This window comes from Eretmochelys imbricata, chromosome 8 (genome assembly GCF_965152235.1).
Source record: "Eretmochelys imbricata isolate rEreImb1 chromosome 8, rEreImb1.hap1, whole genome shotgun sequence".
Taxonomy (NCBI): domain Eukaryota; kingdom Metazoa; phylum Chordata; order Testudines; family Cheloniidae; genus Eretmochelys; species Eretmochelys imbricata.
Window position 1 is genome coordinate 77,095,576 of NC_135579.1, and position 16,051 is coordinate 77,111,626.

The 16,051-nt window shown below is 40.2% G+C and overlaps 1 protein-coding gene across 5 annotated transcripts in view; it reads right to left on the reverse strand.

The window, feature by feature from the left end:
• PKN2 (protein kinase N2) overlaps positions 1 to 16,051 on the reverse strand; it is a 139,280-nt gene that overhangs the window by 71,311 nt on the left and 51,918 nt on the right. For all 5 annotated transcript variants that reach the window (XR_013346846.1, XM_077823996.1, XM_077823997.1 and 2 more), the window contains 2 exons: positions 15,541 to 15,841; positions 780 to 931 (listed from right to left, as the gene is read on the reverse strand). Coding sequence is in view for 4 of the 5 variants with exons in the window: in XM_077823996.1 (XP_077680122.1) it covers positions 780 to 931; positions 15,541 to 15,841 (453 nt within the window). In the remaining variant the exon portion in view is untranslated. The remainder of the gene's footprint in view (positions 1 to 779; positions 932 to 15,540; positions 15,842 to 16,051) is intronic.

Sequence of the window (16,051 nt, forward strand, 5' to 3'; positions counted from 1 at the left end):
CTTCACAGTCAGTTTTGGATTTAACTCTCCTGAATAATTTTGTATCATCTGCAAATTTTGCCACCTCACCCTTCACCTCCTTTTCCATTTAATTTATAAATATGTTAAACAGAACAGGTTCCAGTACAGATCCTTAGGGAACCCTGCTATTTACCTCTCTCCATTGCGAAAGCTGACCATTTATTCCTACCCTTTATTTTCTATCTTTTAATCAGTTACTGACCCATGAAGAATCTTCCCTCTTATCCCATGACTGCGTACTTTGCTTATGAGCCTTTGATGAGGGAGCTTGTCAAAGGCTTTGTAAAAGTCCAAGTACACTCTATCCACTGGATTACGCATGTCCACACACTTGCTGACTCCCTCAAAGTATTCTAATAGATTGGTGAGGCATGATTTCCCTTCATAAAAGCCATAATACCCAGAATAAGCATCACAATATGTCACACCATGTAAAGCACTACACAGCATGCCCTGCTTTTTAGAGTGAATCATGCATAATCAAAGATTAACAGGTGCTAGATTTCATAAACTCGATTCATTATGTAGGTTGAAACCCATGGGATAGAACTGATGAAAACTAAACCACCTCTTAATGAGCACCTTCGGTAGGATGAAACCACACTTCTAGAGGTGAAGAGTATAACATTAATTGTTTAAGTTCTACATTACTATGTAGTTTCTTGAAATAAAAAATAGCACACTGTTCATATGTTCAAACTACATGATTTTTATATTTTTGGTTATTTCAGTGTTCTTTAAGTATTCCAAAGCCTTACCTTTGAAGAGCCATTTGAATACATTTGTATCATATTCTCTGCTCCTTGCTTTACTTTCAGTTCTATATCCAATTGCTTTTTTAAGACCATCAATCTGTTGTTCGTAGAAAAACGAGGGTCACTGTTTGGAGTATCTGGTGTTCTGGGACACTCTGTGAATTAAATACAAGATGTAATTTTCATAACAAGCCAATAAAGCTTTTCTAATATACTTCAAATATAATGTTTAATAAAGAGAAAGCTTTGTATTTAAATATTAAAATTGTGCAGAGATATTTTGAGACAATATTGCAAATATGCTTTAATGTGAAAAACCCGGTGAAAGCCCAGTGATTGCTGCGCATGGGCTAATACACATGAATCATTGACTGAGTTGGTAAAAGGTACCTAGCTTTGTTTATCTGTCCCCATGGAGAATTTGTCTTTTCTAAGATGTCTGAAGTTTAAGGGCAAAGTGTAGTTTACCATTAAGCCTTCCCAAACCCTCCAACCCAACTTAAACTAGAAAAAGAAGAAAAGTTCCTGGATGACCATATTCAATAGTGATTGGTAAGGTCTACGAACAGATATATTAAATACATTATATCTAACATTATTTCAATCATTAGAGACATGCCAGATGCAGTTTACAGCAAGATGAAGGAACTGGTAACATGAACTCTTCCTAACAGTACGTATATACTGTGCTGAGTGATTGCCGATTCAGGGGAACTAATGGAATCACAGGTATCTGGGTAATTAACTGAGCAGCCAGATTACTGAAAAAGTATAACTTGGGAAAAGAGAATGATATATTCTTGCTTGGGAATGTTATTTTTTTAGATCCTGTAGCAGGGTGGTTACCCGCTCTTGTCCTGTGGGGCTTAAAAGCCAGCCCTAGGAGAGAGCCCCAGGGCTGAGGCCAAGAAAAGCTAGGCTGATTGGGGAAATGACCACAGCTGGGCCAAGCCTCAATCAGGCCGCAGCTGGGCCTATAAAGGGGCTGCTAGGCAGAAGCTTAGCCAGAGTCTCTCTCTGCATTTAGAGAGGGAAGGGCCTGGCTGCAGGGACTTAGGTAATACCTATATTGGAGCAGGGCTGAGGGGGAAAGGCCTTGGGAGCAGGGGAGCTCTGGCCTGAAAACCCCCAGGCTGCGAGGCCTAGATTAGGGCCTATTAGGTACTGGGGTTGCAAGGGGGCAGCCCATAGATAGGCAGAGGCAGCAGGTCCAAACCCCCTCACCTGTGATGAGTGGCTGATACGCTGCAGTCAGCCCTGGGGAGGGGGAATAAGCAATGACTGGCTGTGGCCAAGACTGAGGCGAGGTGGAGGTAGTGGGTGGGGGATTCCCCAGGGAGGGGAGACCCTCAGGGATTTTACTGCCTGGGGTTTACTGCTGGGGGCAGCACCCCAGTGGGAGGAGGTACTGGATCTTGGGAGGGACTGGGGCCGGTGGTAAGGCGGATCACCAGATGGCGCTCCAGAGGCTGACGAGCTAATTCCCAAGGACAACCAGCAGGAGGTGCTGCCGGGTGAGTCCAGTTCTATTAGAGATCCCTATTCCTTTTTTAACAGCATTTGTTGCAGCTTTTATCAACCAAGTTATACTGTCATCAACAAGTTCCATTACTTGTCAACTACTACCTCCTTTAGATAAGTACATTAATCACTTATCCAAATTCCATCTCCTGGAGTACAAACTATTAATCTCTCTCCATTCTAAGAATCAGTGTTCACTTGATTATTTCCTATTGCTTAACCAGTTTTAATCCCCAGTAAGATTTTGTTTTTTCACCTGTGGCTAATAGGGCCCCTATCCAAACCTTTCTGAAAAACCAAGTAAATTACGCCCACCACATCATCTATTTTATTTCTTTTAAGCAGAAAATAATTTAGAGAGAGGCACTATATTAGAGAAGTCATCCTGGTTTGTCCCTAGAAGGTTATACTTAGAAGTGAGTGTTGTGATATTCTATTCTTATGTAAATTTTCAATTACTTTCCTTGGAACTAAAATGAGACTCACTGATCAACTTCCTAAGAACTTCTCGTTTTTATATATATATACACAGAGAGAGAGAGAGAGAGAGAGAGAAAGAGGCACTACATTAGCAACTTCCCAATTTCAAATGCCAGTTATTTTTTTAGCATGTGCTATTTCACATTACTTCTGCAGAACTTTCTGGTAAGTAGAATATACAGTAGTTCTGGAGATATAATGCATTTGCTTTCAAGTCTGCCGTATAATTTTTCTCCTACAGACGTCAATCTCTGTCAAGGCTGCTCTCAGATTTACCATACGAACTGCTTTTGATGCAGCAATTTTCTGAATTGTCTTCTGCACCACACTTTCCTCATTCAGGTGCCTCCTAAAGTTTCACTTCATCCTTACTGCCCAAAAGCTCAGGTTAATAAAAATAATGTCATAACATTTTTAAAACCACCGAAGTTATTCCTTCCGGGTTTCCCAGTACATCCTGTCTTCTGGGTCTTAGCCCCAGCCTAAATGGAGAGTTGCATTGGTATAATTTAAGTTTCTTTAAACTATCTTTGTTAAACCAGTTCCAGAGGCTTGTTGGAAACAATTTCTGTTTAAATAGTCTTATTTCGGCTTAGTTTAAGATGACACAAACAGGTTTAAGATAAACCTATCCCACATGCCTCCATGTTCCCTCTCCCTTTTTTTGGTCATTCCATTCAGCTAATCCTCACCTACCAGTTTCCCCACTCAAACAAAACCAATAACATAATTATCATAACCTGTGCAAGCCATCACACCATCTACTTGCATATTTTTTACAATTACCAGTTACTTAATTAGCTCAAGTGATAGAGTCCCCAACCCTTCTGATGACCCAAGTGGAGTCACTGTAGTTGGACACGATTAAGTTTGCTTTTACAGTTGCTTTTTAAAACACACATACTCAGGAAATTATAGAACTCTTCCCCTACATGAAAAGCATATTAAGATTCCAGAGTTAAAACACTCAAAAGTTAAGAAATATCAGAATTAAGGTTACTTGTGCAACTGTAATTCACTCACCTCGTGCACATTATAATAGTCTTTAACAACACGATTCCTCCATCAGGTAGAACCAAAGTGACCCTTATATGGGTCATCAGCAGGGTTGGGACCTTTAGCTCCACAACACTCTATTTGAGCTTACCGAGTAACTTGTAGCAAACAGCAATAGTAGGCTGTTATCTTCCATGTGGATCAACTACTAAAGGGAGAAAAAATCCATTTTGCTAGTGATTTTCACAGCTTTATACTGGACAGCAAAGAATGTTGAGACTCTAGAATCTTGCATTCATTACCAGGTTTTGGAGGGGAGAGTTCTCTAATGGTTATAGACTTCTGCACTTGTGCTCCTATTTTCCCATTCACTCTCCTCTTTCCCAACTCATATTCCTCTATCCTACCTAGCTCCTATTGTCCCCTGCCTAATCCTTCCCTGACTCCTTTGCACTCAAGTCAGGTTGCTTCCTCCTCCTTCTCCTTGCTGCCTGAGTGCTAGCGGAGGGTCACTGAGCGCCCCCGCCTGACATCACATTGGCCCCCTAGAGCACTGGTTTTCAAACTTTTTTTCTGGCAACCCAGCTGAAGAAAATTGTTGATGTCCGTGACCCAATGGAGCTGGGGATGAAGGGTTTGGGGTGTGGGAGGGGCTCAGGGCTGGGGCAGGAGGTTGGGGCACGCACTTACCTCAGGCAGCTCCCAGTCAGCGGCACAGCGGGGGTGCAGAGGCAGGCTGTCTGTCCTGGCACCGCGGATCCTGCTGCGCCCCAGAAGTGGCCAGGAGCAGGTATGGCTCCTAGGTGGCTCTTGCCTGTAGGCACTGCCCTCGCCCCCATTGTCCGGGAACCAGCCAACGAGAGTGCAGAGCCAGTACTCGGGGTAGGAGCAGCACACAGAGCCCATGCCCCTGCTCCACCCCCAGGAGCCAGACCTTCTGCTGGCCACTTCTGGGGCACAGTGTGGTGCTGGAACAGGTAAGAACTAGCCTGCCTTAGCCGGGCAGCACCACCGACGGGACTGACCAGAGCCGCTGTGACCCAGTCCCTTCCATTCCGTAACCCAGTTCTGGGTCGCAACCCATGGTTTGAAAACCACTGCCCTAAAGGAACAAAAGCAGGAAAATTTCTGCTTAGCCCCTGCAGGATAGAGCACATTCAGTTGCTCTGTGGGGATGGAGCATGCTCAGTGAAGACAATCCTCCAAGAACATACTGCCAGGGGTGCTGGAACAATTTGTATAGTGGGGGTGCTGAGAGCCACTGAACCAAACTGTTAACCTGATGCAGCCGATGAAGTGAGCTGTAGCTCACGAAAGCTTATGCTCAAATAAATTTGTTAGTCTCTAAGGTGCCACAAACACTCCTTTTCTTTTTGCTGATACAGACTAACACAGCTGCTACTCTGAAAACTGTAAACCCTATACATGATAGAAACCACTTCAAGCCAGGGGGTGCAGCAGCACCCCTAGGACTGCATGGTCCTATACATACTGCCATCCTCCAACAGACTTTTACTGTGTATGTGTAAACTATAATTTTTCAGAGACTGACTGCTTAACCAACTCAAATTTGGCTTTCACAGGAGAAGGCAAAAGGCACATCCCTAACACCAAAGCAAATGCATTTGTAAATTCTGAGTCCCTGCTCCCAAGCATGGAGGTATTAGATATTCTCAAGGAAATGGCTGTTGGAATTTAACAAGAGCAAAACAATGTATTTTTGCTTATCTTGTTTTAGAAAACAAGAGAACCATATTTTGCTGAAAGTCTTCCCCTCCCCACCTCCAAATAAAAAAAAGGGCGGAGAACCCTGAAGCAGGCATCTGGCATAGAAAATTTCATGTGAATGGTTTAAATTTTAAGCAACTGAAAACAAGATCTTATAGTTGAAAGTGTTAGGCAACCTTAACTATAAGCAGCACTACCAGCAAAGCCTTTAATGTCCCTTCTCTCTGTATTGTCTGTTCAGGTTGTAAGTACTTTGGGGCAGGAGCTGTCTCTCATTCTATATTTATATAGGACCTAGCACAGTGTAGCTCCAGTCTCAATTAAGGCCAGGTAGGCACTACCATAACAAAAAACAAGCGTAATAAATTCATCCAGGTCATTTAAGTCAATTGGATTTAAGCAAATACTTAAAATTAAACATGATCCTAAGTACTTTGCTTAACTGGTACAAAAGAAGGTATTTTTCAGGTGGAAGAGGTATGTGTGAATAAAAGGTTCTCTAATTATTTAGCCACATTCGCTTGCACAATAATGAAAATGTAGTATTTAATTTGTATATTTCATCCTTTAATTTTTATACTAATGAAGCCCGTAATCTTATTGCAGATGTGGAGAGCTTTACTGTACTGTGGATTAACAGCCTTTCACCTATTGATGCCTAGGTGAAGTTACAGTTTATGTAATGAGTGAAGTAGTTTGGCTTTCAATACAGATTTTAGTGGATGTCTATCTGGTTCCCATAACTAGCACAATATTTTTGCTCAGAGTAGAAAATACAAGTGTTTTTGTTTAAAACTACTGGGTATTGGCAGAGTTGAATGCTAATGTACATCAGTTGCTTACACTACATTTTTTTAAAAACAGTTTCAGTCTTTTGCTTTTGAGAGAGAGCACTAATTCACCAAATTCACAAAACAAGTTAAAGGAAATATTTTAACTCATTGATGACCCATTTCTCACATTTTTAAATAAGACTGGGTTAAATTTGAATCATGGTCACTTTCAGTTTGAAATGTTTTTGTTTATAATATATGACTGTGACCTTTATTTTTTATTCTTTGGACTTTTTTTTGTAAAGTCTCTTCAGCTTGATTTGTACAGTACTTATTAGCAAACATGGTTTTTGCCTCTAAATCCTCACTTTGACAAACACTGCCACCCAAATTGCAGTCATTAGTGGAATAATTGAGCTCATCTCCTTCTGAAACTGTCTGGGATTCTTGCCTTGGATGCTAAGAGCATTATCTTTTCAACAAGCTCAGCATGAGATCTGGGAACCCAGGTTGCTTTCTGAATTTGGTGTCCCAGATGGTACTACTGCATGCTGCTAAGCTATTCAATTAGAAGCAAGCACCCTTGGTAACTAGTTAACTTTAATCTTATTTTAAATTATTTAATTGTATTTAGCTCTTTCAGTGTCATGACCAACAGAAGCTCCTGAGATGCACATTGCTGCGTTTTTATTACCAACAGCTCATTTTTCAGGCAGCATTAGCCTTTCTAATTGTGTTCTCCACATTGTCTCCCCTCTTCATCATGGCTCTCTTTCTTCACCTTTCCCATTCCCTGCCCTTTTGGTTAAATCTACCTCCTGCCTGTTAGTTCTATGCTGTGTAACTGTAAGCATGTAACAGAAGAATAGATTTATAGGAGAAGAGATTAAATAAGGCCCAGGAAAAAGTGTGATGAGGTAAGGAAAGAGGCAATCAGATGCCTCATTTTCTCCCCCAAAAGTGTTCTGCAACAAGAATAACTAGGTACCCCATGGGAGGTACTACTTTAAATAGGAGTCTGCATACTATAAGTATTATATGAATAAACTGTTCACATGTTACAAGTCAAATAGTTCAGCATTGTGCTACTTGATTTACTGTTCTATGTAAATTGTAGTCGTAAGACATATGGGAGAGCATTAAGATAACTTGAAAAACACTTCTACATACGTGCACAAGGCAATAACAAAACAAACACGCCCATATTTTGGATTAGAATTAATCCTTCAGATTTACAGTAGTAATGGCCACCAAGCATCCATTATCTTGTTTGTCAATGAAGCATAACTTAACACATATCCAGTACAGTCTAATGCTTTTTTCTGGGTTAAACACCACCACATTGATTTAACTTTCCTAAAACTCTGCCTCTCACTTTGAGTAATGCAACATTCTGAAAGATGATGAGAGATCTAGATACAAGCCTTACTTCTAAAACAAGGCTAGATACACCAGCAATTCTATAACAGGAAAAAAAAACTATTTTATGTTGTGGCAAAAGCTATTACCTTTGAATTATCAGAGAAAATATGCTGAACCTAATGGTAGATTCAATACTACAGCTTTTTGAGCAATCTGTGCTTAATGAGGGAGGTTTAATGCCAATTCCTCATCTAATCCTCCTCTTGAAGTGGCTGCTGAAAATAATTTCTGATGGCATTAAGACGTAGACCTCTAGCCAAAGCACCAACAAAAGACCTTTTATAATTCATATACATTTCTGAAATTAGATTTATTAGCAATTTAGTTTAACAGTTATGGCCTCAAGTATTTGTGTGTGTAAAAAAAATAAACTATGAATCTGATGTTCATAAAAAGTAGGGCTGTCGATTAATCGCAGTTAACTCATGCGATTAACTCAAAAAATGAACTGCGATTAAAAAAATCAATCGTACTGATAAACAATAGAATACCAATTGAAATTTATTAAATATTTTGGATGTTTTTCTCTGATGATTACCCAGCACATGTTCATTTCAAGAACACTTTCAGAACAGATTTGACAGAATGCAAAGAAGGTACCAATGTGAGATTTCTAAGGATAGACACAGCACTCAACCCAAGGTTTAAGAATCTGAAGTGCCTTCCAAAATCTGAGATGGACGAGGTGTGGAGAATCCTTTCAGATGTCTTAAAAGAGCAACACACTGATGTGGAAAATACAGAACCCAAACCATCAAAGAACATCAACCTTCTGCTGGTGGCATCTGACTCAGATGATGAAAATAAATATGCATCAGTCTGCTCTGCTTTTGATAGTTATCGAGCAGACGCTGTCATCAGCATGGACACACACGTGTCTTCTGGAATGGTGGTTGAAGCATGAAGGGACATATGAATCTTTAGCACATCTGGCACATAAATATCTTGCTATGCTGGCTACAACAGTGCCATGCGAAAGCCTGTTCTCACTTTCAGGTGACATTGTAAACAAAGACATGGGCAGCATTATCTCCTGCAAATTGTAACCAAACTTATTTGTCTGAGCGACTGGCTGAAGTAGGACTGAGTGGACTTGTAAGTTCTAAAGTTTTACATTGTTTTATTTTTGAATGCAGTTATTTTTTGTACATAATCCTACATTTGTAAGTTCAACTTTCATAGTAAGGAGATTGCACTAAGTGCTTTACTAGGTTGTAATAAAAAATAAATATAAAATGAGCACTGTACACTTTGTATCCTGTGTTGTAATTGAAATCAATATATTTGAAAATGTAGAAAATATCCAAATATTTAAATAAATGGTATTCCATTATTGTCTAACAGTGCGATAACTTTTTTAATCACTTGACAGCCCTAATAAATAGTAGTACTGGCTACAGCTAGATACTGTGCCATAATAAGAGTCCATATAACATTTGCATAGCATCTTCCTTCTGTAAATCCTGACGAGCTTTACAAAGATTATCTTTACAGCCATTTTATAGATAAGAAAACATGCAAGGAGAGGTAAATGACTTTCCCAAATTACCACAGCAAATCAGAGACAGAGAAAGAACCCAGGGTCTCCAGAGTTCCAGTCCCAGCGCTATCTAATGAATCACACTGCATTTAGATACTGTGCAGTCATCCATACATCACTTAATCAACATACCCTAAATCTGACCTGCAAAAACCCAGTTCTTTTATCCTTAAGTAGGACTATGGAAGTTATGTCTAGAGCCCTGAATCCAGCAAGTAAAGGAGAGTTTGACTTTACTGACCCACAAACATGACTGAAGATCCACAAAGAGATCATGGTGACCATAGCGAATGCTATTTTCACAACTGTTAAGTCTTCTCTCACAAGGCCAGTTTGAGATCATGTCACCAAATCTTAGGGTGTCTTCTCCCCATATTCTGAAAGGCAAGGGACAACTGTCCCCCAAATGCATGAACGCTGGGCAGAAAAAAGTTGTAACCTGTAGTTTAATCTATAACTAAGCAACTACTGGGAGTTCCCTACCAACCATGTGCAAGGTGGGATGTCCCCACCATCTAGCAAATGGTTATTGCAGAACTCACAGTGGCTCCTAAGCTTCTGTGCCAAGAATAAGTTTCCATATAACCCTGCAGTCTGAAATGTACTAAGAATAGCAGATGCTATCTGATGTAAAGATTCCCAGCACCCTCAAAGATTATTAATTTTGGGATTGGTAGTGAGCACCTTTAAAGAGGCCAGATGAGAAACTGGACAATCGGCATTCCTTGAAAACTGCAAAGAGAACACCTTTGATCCAGGACAGAGAGTGAGTCAGCCCTCTGAATATAAAAAGGTGGTGATCTTCAGTGTCTAGCTACCTCTCAATAGATATTAAAGTTCATACATCTGAGCCTTTGTGTAGCAGGGCAGTTACCCCACTCCTAGAAAAAAGGCTAGGCTGATTGGGAAGCAGCCACAGCTGGGGCCACGTCCAGCCTCATTATGAGGGCTCAGGGAGGAGCTGGGTCAGTCTCTCTCCAGCCTGGGAGCTCAGCGTACTGGAGTAGAGCAGTGCTGGGGAAAGGCAGGAGGAGCTAGGGCACTCCAGCCTGGCAAATCCCCAGGCTACAGGCACTGGGGTTGCAGAGGTGCAGCCCGAGGTTAGGCAGAGGCAGCTGGTCCAACCACCCTGTCAGTGATGAGTTGCCATGACAGACTGCAGTTTGCCCCAGTGAGCGGGGATTAGATGAAGACTGGCAGTAGCCACTGAGGCAAGGTGGGTGAGAGGGTTTGCGGTTCTCCTGGGAGGGGAGACCCAGAGCGGGGGTACTACAGAGGGCAGAACCCCAGGGTAAGAGGCACCAGGGTCCGGGAGGGATATGGGGGCCAGCGGCAGGCGAGACACCGGCCAGTAGGAGGCGCTCTGTGTGTTGGAGAGCTAATTCCCAAGACAACAAGCAGGAGGCGCTGTGCCGGTAATTCATCGCTTCGCTACACTTTCAAACAAAGATTACCAGTTTGATTTTGCGATGGACAGATGCTCACTAACACAAATTTATGACCAAAGCCAGGAATTTAACATTAACCCAGCATACCACCTAGTCCATGTGCATCCATTATCAAAAGAGGTTGTATCTGCACATCAGATTCTCAGTCTTCAGAAAGGAAATTTACTGATAGCAGGAGGTTTTTCCTGTGAATTAACAGCTGTATTAATGTGGAAGGAGCTCAGAGAAAATTAATTTAAATTACAAGGGCAAATGGCATACAAGAAAAATAAAATAAGAAGTTATTTTATAAAAATAAATAAAAGTTAGTTCTAAGTTCTTCCTCAATGATCAACTTAAACACTAACAAAAGATTCTTAAGGTTTCTAGTCTTCAGAAAGGTTGTAAAATATGTTGTTAAAGAATTTAAGGCTTCCACAGGAATAACTGATATGAACTAGAGCTAAGAACAAGAAGATATATACATTGAATTCATAAGAAACATTTCCTTCCCCCCGTCTCCTCGAGGAGACTTAAATATGCAGACATACCCCTAGATACAAGGAATTTACTCTATATTTGTAATTGTCAAAATATAAAAATGACATACTTTGATAGGACAATATTGAAATAATCACTAAGATCAAGACTGTAAAAGCTCTGTATGGACTTAAAAACAGCAATTAAATAAGAAAAAAAATTCAGAAATAGCACTGAGTAAATAGCGAGATTAACACCAAGTAAAAGCAGACACCTATTAATCTTGTGGTTGGTAGTTGTGGCAAGAACCTTCAGAGCAGCAACCCGAGGACACAGTCTCCCTGGGCTCATGCTGGAAAAAAAGAAGAGTCATCTCCTTTGTCTTTTACTTTAAAGCTCCAGTATGGAAGACAAAGAGGGCCCAAATAGTTTTGGAACTGCCACTTGTTAGCAAGAGGTATGGGGAAGCCTCTGCTGGATAACTCTGGCCTTCTCAGGAAGGGATCAAAGGAAGAGTCAGACTCTTTGCCCTGGTTCTTCTGACCCAGCTCATGAGCTACACTGTTTTGTTGATGGTCAGTTGCACTTCATAGACTCAGACTTTAAGGTCAGAAGGGACCATTCTGATCTTCTAGTCTGACCTCCTGCACGACGCAGGCCACAGAATCTCACCCATCCACTCCTGTAACAAACCCCTGACCTATGTCTGAGCTACTGAAGTCCTCAAATCATGGTTTAAAGACTTCAAGGTAGAGAATCCTCCAGCAAGTGACCCGTGCCCCACGCTGCAGAGGAAGGCGAAAAACCCGCAGGGCCTCTGCCAATCTTCCCTGGAGGAAAATTTCTTCCCGATCCCAAATATGGTGATCAGCTAAACCCTGAGCATGTGAGTCAGACTCACCAGCCAGACACCCAGGAAAGAATTCTCTGTAGTAACTCAGATCCCACCCTATCCAGTGTCCCATCATAGGCCATTGGGCATATTAATCGCTAACAGTCAAAGATCAATTAATTGCGAAAATTAAGCTCTCTCATCATACTCCATAAACTTATCAAACTTAGTCTTGAAGCCAGATATGTCTTTTGCCTCCACTGCTCCCCTTAGAAGGCTATTCCAGAACTTCACTCCTCTGATGGTTAGAAACCTTCATCTAATTTCAAGTCTAAGCTTCCTGATGGCCAGTTTATATCCATTTGTTCTTGTGTCCACATTGGTACGGATCTTAAATAATTCCTCTCCCTCCCTGGTATTTATCCCTCTGATATATTTATAGAGAGAAATCCTATCTCCCCCTCAGCCTTCTTTTGCTTCGGCTAAACAAGCCAAGCTCTTAGTCTCCTTTCATAAGACCGGTTTTCCATTCCTCAGATCATCCTGGCAGCCCTTCTCTGTACCTGTTCCAGTTTGAATTCATCCTTCTTAGACATGGGAGACCAGAACTGCACACAATATTCCAGATGAGGTCTCACCAGTGCCTTGTATAACAGTACTAGCACCTCCTTATCCCTACTGGAAATACCTCACCTTATGTATCCCAAGACCGCATTAGCTTTTTTCATGGCCATATCACATTGGCGGCTCATAGTCATCCTGTGACCAACCAATACTCCGAGGTCCTTCTCCTCCTCTGTTACTTCCAAGTCATGCGTCCCCAGTTTATAACAAAAATTCTTGTTATTAATCCCTAAATGTGCGACCTTGCACTTTTCACTATTAAATTTCATCCTTTTACTATTACTCCAGTTTACAAGGTCATCCAGATCTTCCTGTAGGATATCCCGGTCCCTCTCTGTACTCGCAATACCTCCCAGCTTTGTATCATCTGCAAACTTTATTATCACATTCCCACTTTTTCTGCCAAGGTCAGTAATAAAAAGGTTAAATAAGACTGGTCCCAAAACCAGTCTCTGAGGAACTCCACTAGTAACCTCCTTCCAGCCTGACAGTTCACCTTTCAGTATGACCCGCTGTAGTCTCCCCTTTAACCAGTTCCTTATCAACCTTTCAATTTTCATATTGATCCCCATCTTTTCCAATTTGGCTAATAATTCCCCCTGTGGAACAGTATCAGATGCCTTACTGAAATCAAGGTAAATTAGATCCACTGCATTTCCTTTGTCTAATAAATCTGTTACCTTCTCAAAGAAGGAGATCAGGTTGGTTTGGCATGATCTACCTTTTGTAAAACCATGTTGTATTTTGTCCCAATTACCATTGATCTCAATGTCCTTAACTACTTTCTCCTTCAAAATTTTTTCCAAGACCTTGCATACTACAGATGTCAAATTAACAGGCCTGTAGTTACCCGGATCCTTTCTTAAAAATAGGAACTATGTTAGCAATTCTCCAGTCATACGGTACAACCCCTGAGTTTACAGATTCATTAAAAATTCTTGCTAAATTCTTCCCAAATCACACACTAGTAAACATCCTCTTGCGGCAGAGCTGTATGCATATTCTTTCCCAGGCCCTATGGAAGATGTTTACTACTAACTAAAAGCCACTTGGTCCTAGAGAAGCTGAAACTAAAACCAAAAAGCTAGCAAGCGAGTGCAAAGAGAGAAAAGAAGGGGAATGGAGACAGAAGGGACTGGTCCCAGTTTGTTTAGTGTTGTTGCTATTCAATAAGGGATGGGGAAGGTATTTGTCATGTTCAAGAGCAACAAAGAAGCAGAAAAACTAAAAAAAAAAAAAAAAGACTTTTTGAAGTCAAAACATACTATTTAAAAGGGCTCTTTCAAAACCTTGATTTTTTTAAAAAAATTAAATTTAAAATCAATAGTGCGCCCTTCAAATACCAATTGCAGAGTAAAACCTGCAGCGACTGATTTATGTACAGCATCCAGCAAAATGAGACCCCAATCTTGGATGCTATTGTAATACATATAATGATTCTTCTTGTAGACAAATAGCACTGGAAATCTCAAAAACATGACCCCTCTTAAAGTGTTTCATTTAAGAGAGAAAGTGGGATGTGACAAATATCTCCACTCACCCGCTTCTGAAGTCATTCTATTTAAAAAAGCCTCCAAATTTATGTCTGTACAGATTTTTAAACAAGAATCCACCTGCAATCTAGGTATCTATTTCTTCACCTCATCATCAGCCACTTCAGTTCTCTGCAATGCTCTGTTACTTGATTATTGCACGTCTTAACTCATGAGAGAAATTACATATGTTTTTAAATATATGTGACATGTAGAAGACGTACATAAAATGTACACATTTCCATTTCGCCCTGAAGCATACTTATAACCACCCTGAAGCAACCCCTCTGCCTCACAGATTCCAAAGTAGTTCTCATCCAGCCTTCTTTGGTTAGAGTGCATCTTGCAGGAAGACCAATAATAAAATGCACTGAACTCTATGCAAGCCTAACAAGGGTAACTCAGCACTTTGGCAGCATGCCATATTCTCAGATATCGTGAGTAAACTGAAATCACCTGCCAGTATGTTTCAAGACTCTCACTGATCCTCTGCTTTAAAACAAGATTGATATGTTCTTTTTATTCTGTTGCCCAAACTTCTCAAGAGTTGACAGTTACTTAACAGACACCCTCAATGGCATGTGTATATTTATACAGACTCATATTAGCAATATTTTAATGTCAAATCACCATACTGTCCTTATCCAAGTCATTTCACAATACTGAAAAAGGCATTTGTTTGACTGTTTACTTTCAAAACATTCCATTTTGAAATGCCAAGTTTGATATTTTTCAAAATTAATACCAACTCCCTGCACTTTCACAGAAAATACAAGTTAGAGTATAATGTAGTTTAAAATATCAGTTAATGACAGCTTCCACATATGTAAAATCCCTAAGATTTATTCAAATTATTATGATAAACAGCCATTTTTACTGTAAGTTAGCCAACGAACAGAATAAGAACTAGTATTTTAGTTTCAAACTATTAAGGCAAGGGGTTCAGAAACCTTTTCATAATGTAAATCACAAAACCCCTCTCATGTACCACTTTCCCACCCATTTGCAATCACATAACATTCCTTGGGGAAACTACATGGAAAAGCAATATTAGGAAATTATTTTTATAATTTTGGCAGTCATCTTAAGCACTTTAGTAACTGGAAGTAATTGCAAGCACCACATGACTAGCCAGTGGTCTCCTGACCACAAGCAATTGCTCTGCGGACCACCAGTCCTCTGAAAGACTACAGTTTAAAACTTACTTAAGGAATCTAAAACTATTCCAATTATTATGTGAGGCAAATATAAATGTAGGTTGGTAATTCTTTAAAAAACTACTGATACCCCGGTTGCAATAGCAATTCTTTATAATTAGAGGACTTCATTTAAAATAAATCAATGTAAATAAAAGTACAAAATGTCTAAGCTATGAGAAAAAAATAATAGTTTTTAGTATTGTATTATACCTGTAACATCTTCTGGATCTGTTACAACAATGTGCGCATTTAATTCCTGTAATTTATGATGCAATTCTTCCAATTTCTTGTTTGATTTTTTCAAAATGTTGTCCACATAAGCCAAGTTTTTTTTATCTGTTGTGACCTTTCTCAGGTTCTCTGCTCCTTCCTTGATTTTAAGTTCCTTCCTTATTTCACGTTTGATTTGGTCCTTTATTTCATCCAACTTCTGTTGTACCATTGTGTCTGAGAAGTCCAATTTTTGGCCAATGCTTACATTTTCCGAGACTAGAAGACTTCGGGCATCCCCCTACAGGGAAAAGAAAAGCATAACCAGAGGTTAGCTGCTTGCATGACTAAAAACACTAGGCTTATATCCAGAATATGTTAGACACTCACCTTGAGAAGCCATTTACTAAATATTTCTCTGTCATGCTGCCCCGACAAATCAACAAGCCCATAAAATTGTAAAAGTTCACTGAAGTTATGCTTTACAAGTAACAGATTTGTTTTAAGTCTA